We start from the raw sequence: 13,726 nt of genomic DNA, 5'->3' as shown, positions 1-13,726 counted from the left end.
TCCTCCACACCTCCTCCCCCTGGAACTCCTTCCCCCCCAGACTTCCCCACATCCCAGACTCCCCCCCGGCCCTTAGTCCTTCCCCCTTCCTGACCCCTACCTCTATCCTTCCTCCTTTTCTCGAGAGTCCTTCCTCCCCCTGGACTCCTTCCTGCGCATGGATTCCTTTCCATCTCTGGACTCCTACCCACCCACCCAGATTCCACCTCCCCACCTTGAAACTCCTGTCCACCCACCCCCGGACTACCGCCCAACCCTTAGTCCTTCCCCCTTCCTGACTCCTTCCTCTTAGTTCTGCCACCCTTGCTCCTTCCCCTCAGTGGACACCTTCCTCCACCTTTATCTCTTCCTCCAGCCTTACTCCTTCCCCCTTACTGATTCCTTCCTCCACCTTTACTTCTTCTTCCACTGTCACTCCTTCTCCCCTCTGGACTCCTTCCCCCCACCCTCCCGGACTCCTTCCTCCCCCTGGACTCCTTCCTCTCTCTGCACTCCTTCCCCGCTGAAAACTCCTTTCCTTACACCTTCCTGCCCCCTTACATCTGCCTCCCCAGTTGCAGCCTTCTCCCACATTACCCCTTCCTCCCCCCATACTCCCTCCCCCCTCCCAATCTCACCCCCACAGCATCTTTATGCCCCTCCTCACAACCTCACCCCCCAACACCTTCTTTTCCCTCCTCCCAACCTCACCTCCCCGACACCTTCGATCCCCCATTCCTAACTTCACCCCCCCACCAACATACCTTTCTCACCCAGTGAAACCTAGATCATCCTCCCCCATTCCCCGGTACATCTTCCCCTCCCAAACACAGTTGGACCTTCCTCTCCACCCCATCGATGACCATCCATTGTGAGCAGACCCTCAACGGTGACTTTTGTTAGAACCATGGATCCTATCCCCAAATTAGTTATGGAGGAGAATTTTGTCCTCATTGGGTGGGTTTGGGGGGGTGGGGGGGGTAGTCAGGAAGTTGAGCCAGTTCATCCCTCCTCACCCGGGAGCATAACAATTTGGGGGTACCTTATCTGGGATCATAACAAACTGGGGGAACCTCACCCAGGGACCGGTCACAATACTTTCCACCTTCCGTGAGCTGCTTCATGACAGAGCCATGTCCATGAGAATCCACACAGCACGTGATGGATGTTCCTCCAGGGTCCCATTGCTATTGAGTTCCAGCATCTTTTGCTCCTTGGATATCCGCGATGTGAGCAAGGCCCTGACAGTAAGTCCTGATTTCTGCACATCACACTTTTCAAGATGTATTCTGCACCAGCATGTCTCCCTGCTGACATGGGTGGATGGTCCAGTGTGGTGGGCTGATTCTGGTAGGCTGGGCTTATAATGATATGCAGGTGTATTACAATGAGGTTCCTGATATCTGACGGCAGGGGACACAGCCTGCCATTGACAGGCAGAGCAGATGATTGCAAACTGGTTTCACGATGTTGCGAAACCGATTTTTGGCCTTCTGGACACCTTGTCTGCTCATGCCACCAACATGCCCGATGCCAGCAGGCACGGAAAATTCCAACCATGCCGTTTGCATAATTAAATATGATATTATAGGATAAAACTTATTATAGCCACATAAAAATGAAATTCTGCTCAGTTTAGATAGGGTAATAAGTCATATTATCACCTCTCTAGGTGGGGAGAAAAAAATCAAACATGGCCCTGTGGAGTTCATTGCAAATTTTATAATGGACAATTTAAACAAGAGCTCCATTGCTTTGGTCTGGAGAGCAAATACATTTGCCTGCCTCTGCAGGGAGGAAATTGTGCCAGAATTTCTGACTTGTATTCTTGGCCGATGAGGAATCCTACAGAGAACACAAAACTTTGTCCTGCTTGTTTTGGCTCTGTTATTAAGCAAGTTGGTGTTAATAGAAATATATGTAACAAATCGCAAGGGATCACAAAGGTAATTTAGTAAATAACTGAGCTATATAGGTCCCAGGTTTAATGAATGTGCTTATAAAGTCTAAAAGTACCAAAAAATATAGATGTCAGATTTCTTGAGTTCTTGAGGAACTTTGGAATGGTTGTGTCAAGCAGCAGAAAAGTTATTTTCTTTACTCTATATAAGTTTCCAATCCTTGGGTTATTCTTTTGACAGGGTGGATGTGAGTTCAAAATTTTGAAAGAGATTTGTAGAGGGTGGGGTGCAGCTGATAAATGACTGATCTTCAACGGTGCAGTGAGGAACCAACAGTAACTCAAAGTGAGAGGAAAAGGGATAACACTGGAGAAGATTTGCCACACAGAGTAGTTCTCTGGTATTTTCATGTCAAACCTGATTTTTGAGGGGTAGGAAAAGAAAGAGAAAATATGGAAATCTCAAACTTTTTGAAGATGAAATTGGGCTTTGTTGTGTTTATTTTTCAGGTGGAAAACAGGGACAGAGAGGCCTAATTTAAGAGGCCAACTTCCCATATCAGAACACTTTCAGTAACATGTTGAAAGCCACATTGATTCAGGGGCTGGTCACCCAGTCTACATTTGGCATGACCAAGATAATAACTACCCCTCAGCATATTAAAAAAATGGCAAAACTATTGTTGTAGTTGTCATGATGTAGAGTATTTAGTGAAAGTGAATCTCTTGTCTGTAGCACAAGATTGGACCACAGTTTCAATTAATTGAGAGATAATTTATTATATATGATGGTGAATTTTCTTTAAGATTGTTTCTACCATATATTTGTATTGTCATTTTAAGTTGATGATAATTCAATGTAACAGAGGACTAAAAAGATTATTGATTTTATGATTTAAGACCCAAAAGATTTTTGGATTTGTGACATTAGACTTGCAAAATTACCTGGGAATATTTTTACAGTAAAACTCATTGTCTTGTACAACATTAAGCTTTACTATACCCCTTGGAATGTGTTCCAAATGTTGGTTAAAATGCATCATGTGATATAAAACAGATTCACTCTGGACTTACTGGATAGCCTTTAGTAGCTGGCATTGCAGAGTAATAGCAACAAACATTGGAACCAGCTCCCAATCAAAAAGAAAAACAGCATCTGATATCAAATTGTTCTTTTGGTCACTATGGGGCTAACACTGGATTGTTAGCCAGTTATCCTGGAACAAAATTGAAAGTGGATTAATTGCAGATTTCCAAATACAACACTAAAATATTTACCCTTGGGCTGAGTATTAATGTGATAAAATGGCCTTTAATCCTTGTACATGGTTCGTCCAGACCATTTTCTGGGAAAGATTTGTATACTTGCTCACCAAAACTGCTGCAAGTTGGTTTGTTCTGTTCAAATCATTTACTAATCTTTGTATTTCTTATCTATTTTGATTATGTCCTCTGTTAGGTCATCATCAATATAATAGAGGAAAATGATGAAAAACCTGTATGTGTTCCACGTACATATAAAGCAACTATCCTTGATAATATTGCTGTTGGAACTAATATCAATAGTTTCAGATTAAGCTGTCAAGACAGAGATTCCCTGAACAATGAGATGCGGTTTGAGATTGTATCAGGTATGTTTAGTAAGTCTCATATAATGTGAAATATAAATTTGCATAGCTGGGTGACATGCAGAATTATTTCATACCAAATATTCAGACAAACATGAGAAGGGAAATTTGCAACAATGCTTGTTATTGTGTATCTGGTTTTACAGATAAATGGGGCTGAAACTAACATTTTTCTTGTTGATAGTTTCAGAGAAAATTTACAATGTTACTTTTGCCTGTTTTTTGTCAGCTGAATTGCATTTTATACTAATTAAGCTTTCAATGGGCTTACATTTGTCATTCTGAAACTGGAATTCACTACAACAACATCAACTTGCATTTGTGTAATGCCTTTAACCGAGTATAATGTCCCAAGGCACTCCACAAGACCGTTATCAAACAAAATGCGACACTGAGTCATATAAGGAAATCTTAGGACAAGTGACCAGAAAGCTTGGTTAAAAAGGTAGCGTTTTAAGCAGCTTATTAAATGAGGAGAGTGAGGTTGAGAGATGGAGAGGTTTAGGGAGGGAATTCCAGAGCTTAGAGTCTAAGCTGTAAAAGAGTGGACTAGGTAGGGACAGAGAAAAAAAGATGTCTTACATCGATGAAACTTTAGCACTTGACATGGCATTGAGATACATGGAGCAGAATAATGAAGCTATATCCAAAGACCTCAGGCTTATCAGTTGTTACAAAATATGGCAACATTATAATTTTCTCAATGGAAGCCTCTTGAGCTTTTCCTTATGTTATGAACAGTGTATAAAATTTTTAAGTTGAATGTATATTTTATATGTATATATACACACACATATATACATATATATATATAATATATATATATATGTGTGTATGTTAAGAAAGGTAAAATGGTTTCAGTTTTATTTAGGTTGTTTGTGAGCCTTGATGCCTGGGAGTCTGGAAAGACTCCTGACTAAAGGTCAGGTCTATTGAGTTTGTTTGTATATATACAATTTTTAATCAGCTTTTACAACCTCTGCATTTAAAGAGATGGATGAAAAGGGTTTCAAAGTTTAGTGATTCTGGAAACAAAACACAAAGTAGAAAAACTGTACTGTTGCCTACTGACACAGACACAGAGAAAAGACAGGGAATAAAAGAGTTCAGTGTGTGTTAGAGAGAGAGGACAAGAATTTTAAGCTTTCTGATAAGAAAGGCTACAAAGCTATTGAGACAGTAGTTGACTGAATAGTCAGTTATAGAACTCAGTAAAGTGATCAGTTTAGCAAAGGTGCTACTAGAAAACTGAGTTTAGGGAATTTGCTTTGCAGTTGAAGAAAGTGTGAGTTTAGAGTGCGGTTTTTGGGTGTCTTGGGTAGAGATACGAGTTGGGTGAGAAGCATCAAGTGAATGGGCAGGAATCCTCCGGAAGAAAACCATTTGCAACTGTGCCAGTCCCAAGCGAGATGCCTTTGTGTGAAGCTAGTGGTAATTCTTCACTGGTTTATGTGTCTGTGAAGATATTGCTGGGGTAAAGGAATAATGAGAATTTGAATTGTCTTCTTGTGTTTGTATTGAGGTCCTTCCAAACTTTTTGTCTGGTGTAATATAGTTTGCTTTTCTTACTTTAATAAATATTCTATTCTTTGTGTTAAAAGTTCATCAGCAGACTCCTGTGAATTTGTTCAGTAATTTTCTTCAACAGTTTCTAAAAAAAAGTTAGGATCTATCAAGCCAGGTTTCACTCTGGGACTTGACCAATAGTAACATCAGCTGGAACTGTAACAGTTATCACCACCTGTAATTTAGATTCTATAAAATAAATAATTATTCCACATAATAGTTTAACCTCAGTTTTTTTAGAAAATACTATGTACATCATTAAATGAAGACATCAAATAGGAACAATAAAATAAATTACAGATTATTCTCAGTCTACCAAAGTGGCTTGAATAATAGCTTCCTTTTTTGGTGTAAAAGTAAAGTCAGTCAAGACAATAAGACTTCTGCATATACAGAAACTTAGCATATCCAAGTGCTAGAAACAATTAATGTTTATCAGCAGGGTAATGAGCTATGTCACAATCAAATCAGGATAATCCTAACATAGACAGCAGTTGTCAAGCACAAATGATGGTCATTGGCATGCATGCTTTCATACGTATGATGGAGTTTGCCATTCATTGTTCAAATAATGTGCCTTGGCCTTGCTGACTGAATTCTCAAATGCAAAACATTTCTCTGTATCTACCCTGTCAATTCCTTTCTAAATCCTAAATCACCCTTTAACCATCTAAATTCCAGGGAATACAAACCTAGTGTTTCTGTAATCTGTCCTCATAATCAACTCTTGGAGCCCAGATATCATTTTGGTGAATCGGTGCTACACTATTTCCAAGGCTAACATACCCTTTCTAAGGTGTGGTGCCCAAAACTATACACAATACCCCAGATGTAGTCTAAATAGGATTTCGTATAGCTGCAGCAAAACTACCTCACCTTTGTATTCTAGCCCTCTGGTTATAAAGGTTAATGGAGTTTTGATTATCTTTCGTAGCTGAACAGAACATTTTAGTGAGCTTCATATATGCGATGTTTACATAATTCTCAGAGGTATTGGTATCTGGCAAGAATTGAGCAACAAGTCCAATTCTGTGATGCATTCTTCTGTCTTTTTTTGAAAAGATTTTCAAGGAAATACAATCAAAAGAACTCAAATAAGGAGTTTACACAGCTGATGTGTCAGTACCTTTAAAGAGAAAAGACAGTTTTACATGTATAACTATCACCAGAACTTCTGATAAGGGGTTACACAGCTAAAGTTTTAAGTTGGTTTTCTTTCTACAGGTATTGACTAATCTACAGTATATTTCCAGCATTTTCTGTTTGTATTTCGGATTTCCAGCACCTGCAGTTTTTTATCTTTTATTTCAGCTGATCAATTTGTCCATGTTATTTTGTCTGACTGCGAAAACTCATCATTACTGCTTGCATCTGTGAATTACTATCTGCGAACAAACCTGTTTGAAAGCTTATGAAAGTGTCTGGCTCACCGATATTGTCTGCTGAGGTGATGTGGGCGTATTGTGAAAATCCTACATGCAAGCTGGAGAAAATAAATGAGTGTCTTGTTCACATGGGGCACAGTCTCCCAGTTACTTTCTGTACAATGTCACTGTTCAGGTCATTAGATTCATTTTTCATTGGAAATGAGTAAAAACCTGACTCATAACAGTTGAGGGCAACTTTTTTGACAAGTAGTTTTGTCTTTACCGTTGGTTGTTTCTTGCTCTGCTCTGATATTTATTGGGGGTCTATATTGGAGACTGTGCTGGGTGAGTGCCTGGGAAGTCTTGATGTCCATACCCAGTCAAGCATTATAGGGCAAAACCAGCCCAATAGTCCAGAATTGGCTTGCCCAGTATTGATCAACACAGGAAGTGTCAACAAAGGCCAAATGGATGATTTTAATTCACAGTGCCTGGCAGGAATTGGCCCTAAAATCAGAGCTGCACTTACTTCCTTAATTTTCTTTTAATTCCACCGGCTGCCATTTTGACCGAGGTTTCCACAAGAGTGCCCAAGTTCCCACTTGAAACACACCGCAACACCAGTTAACTTAACAAAATGAATGTAGCATACAGAATTGGACCTACTCAATACTACTGGATGATACAGGCATAAAATCACAATAGGAATCAGTAATTAATGGGGCAGAAACCAGCAAGCACTCAGTTAATTGTCATCTGTGTGCAACTGACCTAGCTGGATTTCTTCAGGAATTTTTGCATTAGAATTTGATGGACTTCATTATTCGTCTTCTTCACTATCAGGAATTATCCCTGGGTACTGTAGGGCGGTTGGTAGAAGATGAACAATGGGAAGAACAGGAGCAGCAGCAGCAACAGCAATAGCCGAGGTAGAGTTTGACCCTTTACTCATTCTCATCCTCTGTGAACCAGAAAAAGAGGGAGAAAGATGTTGAGTTGCTGTTGAAAGGGATTGTGCAGACATATGGTTCAGCTTTGTATAGTGCACAAGCTGGGAGTGTGAAGTCACAAGTTGCAAGCAGGATGGGGAAGTGGTCACATGTATGAAAGTGGCCCCTCTGTGAAATAAGGAAGCTCGGGAAGGATGGAATGAGTGTTGGCGCTTCAACACAGTGAGGTGCTTCGAAAAGGTAAAAGCATAGTGCTGTTAGTGACTATTATAAAGGCAGCAGCAACAGGTTAGTACATGACAGAAATGAGATGGACAGTTGGTGAGTTGTCCTTTTGCGATTGCAAGAGAAACATGTGTCGTGGAGAGCAATGGTTGGAGTGCTGGAGGGATAGAATTCCAGCACCCAAGTTTAATGCAGGGAAATAGGGATAGGAAGACCACACATTCCTGCTTGCCATCTGTGTAAGGTTGTTGAAGTGCTGAACCCATATTCTGCAGCATTGCCTTCCACCTCCTTCAAGGCCCGCTGCACATTACAGCCAGCTGAGGATCTGCCTGCATGCTCACCTGCTCCACCAACACTTCCACTACTGTCTCAGAGAGGCAAGATAACGTTGCCTGGGACATGTTGATCAATCTTTCCGGATGCAGCATTTGCTTTAAAAGGTACAGTTCCTCTTTAGCTGAGTGGTGGGCTTAATGGAAATCCTGTCTCCCAAACAGGTGGGTTGCCCATCGTCATTGAAAAGATGTGGGAAGCCCCCCCCAAATGAAATGTAAATGAGGCCCGACCATGAAAATGGCACAAGCCCCAGTGGACGCTCAGCAGCGAGATTATCTGCCATTATTATAAGCCCTCACTTGTTTGAACATGGCAAGAGGGAATTCCCAAGTCAGGCTTGTGAGGTGGTAGAGCTGGAAGTGGTTTGCCCTGTCCCCTTATTGAGCCATTCTGGGTAACCGTATGAAAGACCACAGGGATTTTCCTAGGTCTCACAGTCTCTACAGATACAAGGCTGGGCTGACCCACCAGGGAATTAATGCAGCCATATATAGGCTGGTGCTACTGACATTGCTCTCCTGTACTGAAGAAAGCTAGAACTGAGCTGCAAACTAACAATTTAGTCCTAATGCTCTGCTAAGATGCAATGCCCAAATAACTTGATCACCACCCCATTGGAAAGACCGTGATGACACCCGACCCAGCCAAACCTCAAGGATAATTGCCAAATGCCCCTCACTTGACCAAGCAACCTGAGATTCTAATATGTGCAGTTTATCAATTACCATAACGTATCCATTTCTAAACATAATGTGACAAATTTTATAACAACTTTGTAAATTACTTTACATGAACTTAGAGCACTGCAAGTCAGAGGGTTTTTAATACATTTTTCAGAATAGTAAAAGTTTTTAAAAACATTTATTCGTTCTGGGGATATAGGTGTCATTGGCTGGGCCAGCATTTATTGCCCACCCCTAATTACTCTTGAGAAAGTGGTAGTGAGCTGCCTTCTTAAACTGCTGCAGTCCATGTGGTGTAGGTACACCCACAGTGCTGTTAGGGAAAGAATTCCAAGATTTTGACCCAGTGACAGTGAAGGAACGGCGATATATTTCCAAGTCAGGATGGTGTGTGGCTTGGAGGGGAACTTACCGGTGGTGGGGTTCAAATCCATCTCCTGCCCTTTTCCTTCTTGGTGGCAGAGGTTGTGGGTTTGAAAGGTGCTATTGGAGGAGCCTTGGTAAGCTTGTGCAGTGTATCTTGTACATGGTACATACTACTGCTACTGTGCATCAGTCATGGAGGTAGTGGATGTTTAAGGCGGTGGATGGGGTGCAAGTCAAGTGGGCTGCTTTGTCCTAGATGGTAAAAGCAAAAAACTGCGGATGCTGGAAATCCAAAACAAAAACAAAAGTACCTGGAAAAATTCAGCAGGTCTGGCAGCACAGTTAACGTTTCGAGTCTGAATGACCCTTCAACAGAACTTCCCAACCTCTGACCTGCTCTTGTAGCCACAGTACTTATATAGTCCGGTTCAGTTTCTGGTCAATGGTAACCCCCAAGATGTTGGATAGTGGGAGATTCAGCAATGGTAATGCCATTGAATGTCAAGGGACAATGGTTAAATTCTCCTTTGTTGGAGATGATCATTGCCTGGCACTTATGTGGCACAAATGTTACTTACCACTTATCAGCCCAAGCCTCAATATTGTCCAGGTCTTGCAGCATATGGACACGACTGCTTCAGTATCTAAGGAGTTGCGAATGCTGCTGAACATTGTGTAATCATTAGTGAACATCCACACTTTTGACCTTATGATGGAAGGAAGGTCATTGATGAAACAGCTGAAGATGGTTGGACCTAGGACACTACCCTGAGGATCTCCTGCAGGGATGTCCTGGGACTGAGATGATTGATCTCCAAACAACCACAACCATCTTCCTTTGTGCTAAGCATGACTCTAGCTAATGGAGAGTTTGCCCTCTAATTCCAATTCTTGGTGATGGACATTGAAGTCCCCCACCCAGAGTACATTCTGTGCCCTTGTCACCCTCAGCGTTTCTCCCAATCAGTGTTCAATATGGATGTGCACTGATTCATCAGCTGAGTGGGGCTAGTGGTGCAATAGGTGGTAATCAGCAGGAGGTTTCCATGTTTGACCTGATGCCATGAGACTTCATGGGGTCCAGAGTCAATGTTGAGGACTCCCAAGGCAACTCTCTCCCAATTGTTTACTACTGTGCTGCCACCCTGGTGGGTCTGTCCTGCCTGTGATGTTGGTGTCTGGGACATTGTATGGTATGATTACATGAGTTGGACTAGTTCAGGCTATTTCTTGACTAGTCTGTGGGACAGCTCGCCCAACTTTGGCACAAGCCTCCAGATACTAGTAAGGAGGACTTTGCAGGGTTTGGATTGCCATTGTTGTTTCTGGTGTGTAGGCCAATGCCAGCTGGTCTGTCCAATTTCATTCCTTTTTTTAGGCATTGTAGCAGTTTGATACAAATGAGTGGCTTGCTGGGCCATTTCAGATTCAACCACGTTGCTGTGGGGGTCTGGAGTCACATACAGGTCAGACCAGCAGACTTCATTCCCTGAAGGGAGCTAGTGAATCAGATAGGTTTACCACAATCAACATGGTCACCATTTCTGAGAAATGAGACTTGCTTTAAATTCCAGATTCACTGATCAAAATTAAATTCCACCAGCTGCCATGGTAGGATTTGAACCCATGTCCCCACTGCATTAGCCTGGGCCTCTAGATTACCAGTCCAGTGACATTACCACATTACCACTTTGCCACTGTCTCTGTTAAAGTATTTCAAGTGTGACCAGTTTGTTCTATTGACTTTTCTATGGAACAGATTACCAGTCAATTCTGAATGGAAAAATCATAACATGACAAAACTATATAATTTTATCATGCTAATAGTCGCCAATTAATTTATTGTAATTAGCTGTATTTACTTAAAATTAATTGCCTACATCTACATCTTGTTTGTAACTTTGGGCTGGATTTTTATATCCTTCAGGGGAGAGGAACGGAGGCAGGTGGACATGGAATTTTGAGCCTCCAGGCTGCCTGCCAGTTCTCCCGTTCCATCTTGGCCATTTTCCCAGAGCTGGGATGGGGCAGTTGGGCATCAAGCTACCTGCCCATGAGCGATGGGTTGTTAATTCAGCTGCCTAAGGGCCTGATAAGGCCTGTTATCAAACGCAGACTGGAATTTTTTGGTCAGCTTGCAGTTCCCTGCAGGTGGTGGGGTACAGTGTCATGCCTGGACGCAGGTTACTGGCAGAAAATTGGAGGGCCGGTGCTCCAGGCAGGGTTACAGGCCTTCCCCGCCTGCCTGGGTTCAGCAACAGCTGCAGGCCTCCTTGCGATTTCAGCAAGTCCCCCTCCCCACCATAGTCTCCCCCAACCCTCCAGCCCCTCCCTTAATGGTGGTATCCCAGCTGCAAAGGCCTCTTTAAAATTTTTAATTTGAAAATGTTCGAGTGAGGACACCTGCCTCGGGTGCCTTCTCCCCAATGAATGGCATCCTGCTGCCACTTTTAAGCTGGAAGGCCTTCAATTGCACCGGCCCTGCCCCCACCCCCACCAGCTTTATGGGCCCGCCCACCATCTTTAAGTGGACACTGAGCCTGCCCTCTGGCCGATACGAGAAAAATCACAAGTGAGTGTTTCCCACACCGGCTTCTGATCCCCATTTGAGCCTGATAGCTGGGTCCTGAAACTCGTGGGGAAAACCCTGCCCCTAGTTTCTTTTGCTATCATTCCATTATGATGAAAATGAGAATAACCTATCAATTGACTTTGCACTGCGTTACTTTATTCCAATTAATTTTATTTACAGGGAATGTGAACAATCATTTTGGTTTTGACCCTATCCGTGGATCTCATGCTCCTAAACTGATAATCAGAGCTCCCTTTGACTTTGAGGGAAAAGAAGACATTCAGCAGCAGTATCATCTCATTGTCAACATCATTGATGACAATATTAGGAAGGACAAGCCAAGGACAGGAACTGTGGTGATTGACATTACTGTGATTCAGACAAGAACAACGCCTCCAACGACAACATCCTTTTATGTAAGTGCTTCATGTAATGATACAGCATATTAATTAATCTTTAAATTAGTATTACAAAACATTCCAACATTTAAGACATTTAAAACATGGCTGAGAGATTAATTAGGGAACAGTCAGACTTTTATTTAACTTTTGCTGCAGTTGGGAACTACTAGTTTAAATGTGAATTATAATGTTCTGTATATAGCTTCCTTAACAACAAAGTGCATTGCTCATTGTACTGTTGTGTCATATGGATGAGGAATAGTGTTTGATTGCCAGGGTCTGTGCTGAGTTAGCTAGCCTCAGTTGAGAACCACTAACGCTAGCCTCAAATGCTCAGCAAGGAAGTGGAGAGATTAGACAGAGATTCCATTCTCACGCCTCATCCTTCACTTGCCAGTGATGTTGGTGAAGTGCATTGGGTGAAAGTCCTATCTGCTGCAGGTTTCTAAATCGAGGATTATTTCGGTAATTTCAGTGGGCTCTCCAGTCACTGCCACGGAGCTTATATGAAAGCAGGGGTCAGGTTGGTTGGAGCTTATATTGTGCCCGCATGCAACATAAAATGGGCAGAATTCCTTGTGCTGCCAATTTTGAAAAGGTTTTCAATGGGCAAGATTTGCCACTTGGCATGCGGGCGCATGCCCGACACGTTTGAGTGTGAAATAGCGCACGATGACGTCGGACAAATTTCCCGATGTCATCACTCACTTGTGCGATTTTTCGGTTGACGGGTGTGCGTGAGAGTTGGCAGTGCGCCCGCCGGCAATTAAGCAGCCTATTAAAGCCATTGATCAATTAATTATGATGCATTTTTCACTGCCCGTCCAACGTTATGGTTGGCGGGCAGGCGAATCAGCTAGGCGGCCTTTGGATTTTTGAGGAAACCTTATCCCCTGGCGGGATGAGATTTCTGTAATTAAATAAAGAAAAAGAGAAAAACTTTTTGACATAATTTTTATTATGTTTATGTTCCTGTGAGTGAATGAGTCCTATAAACTCTCCAGCTTTCAGTGCGCGCTCCCCTGCACAAGTGCAGACTTTTGTGCTCGCACTCCTCCCGCCCCCACCCTGGCAGCGCTGAGCTTCACAGCGCGTCTTTCACGCTGGCTGTCCGTTAATTGGCCAGCCAGTGTGAAATCGTGGTCATGGGCCAGTCGCAGGCAGCAGGCCGTTTCCCAGCCACTCCCGGGCTTGCCCACTGAGCTTGCCTGACGACCCGAAAATTCTGCCCAATAGTTTTTTTTTCAAAAATTTTTTCAAAATTTTTACAACTCAAGGCCCCATTCGACCATCAGCCTCCACCTACCCAAGACCTGACCTGCCAGGCAGCTCCACATGAGAGCCAGGCAATTTCCCATCTTCCCTGACTGGCAAATTACTGTATGCTGTATTTGGCTCAGGCTTCATACTGGCACAGACTAGAATGGCCCAGCCACTCCCCCAGAACTGTGCCAATTCTGGATGCAGAAATAAATTTCTCTTCACCCAAGTAGATTTGACCTCAGTACTGGCCTACACTACTGCTTTGGTCCTTCGCCTAGGGCTCTCAACTAAAAGAGGGAGAACCTTGCAACTAAATTGCACATTCATGAATTCATCTTATCTAATCACAATCTCAAAGTAATGAATATCCTGAAAGAAAAACAAAAATAGCTGGAAAAACTCAGCAGGTATGACAGCATCTGCGGAGAGGAACACAGTTAATGTTTTGAGTCCGTATGTCTCTTCATCAGAACTAAGAAATATAGAA

At 42.7% G+C, this 13,726-nt stretch overlaps 1 protein-coding gene across 2 annotated transcripts in view; it reads left to right on the top strand.

Moving 5' to 3' along the window:
• Window positions 1–13,726, top strand: part of LOC121279680 (cadherin-related family member 3-like) — a 125,769-nt gene that overhangs the window by 91,415 nt on the left and 20,628 nt on the right. For both annotated transcript variants that reach the window (XM_041190908.1, XM_041190907.1), the window contains exons 14-15: window positions 3,339–3,510; window positions 11,756–11,991. In XM_041190908.1, coding sequence (XP_041046842.1) covers window positions 3,339–3,510; window positions 11,756–11,991 — 408 coding nt within the window. The remainder of the gene's footprint in view (window positions 1–3,338; window positions 3,511–11,755; window positions 11,992–13,726) is intronic.

Source organism: Carcharodon carcharias, chromosome 7, assembly GCF_017639515.1.
Source record: "Carcharodon carcharias isolate sCarCar2 chromosome 7, sCarCar2.pri, whole genome shotgun sequence".
NCBI classification, from domain to species: Eukaryota; Metazoa; Chordata; class Chondrichthyes; order Lamniformes; family Lamnidae; genus Carcharodon; species Carcharodon carcharias.
Note: the sequence above shows the minus strand (reverse complement) of the source record. Positions and strands in the feature narration are given on the sequence as shown.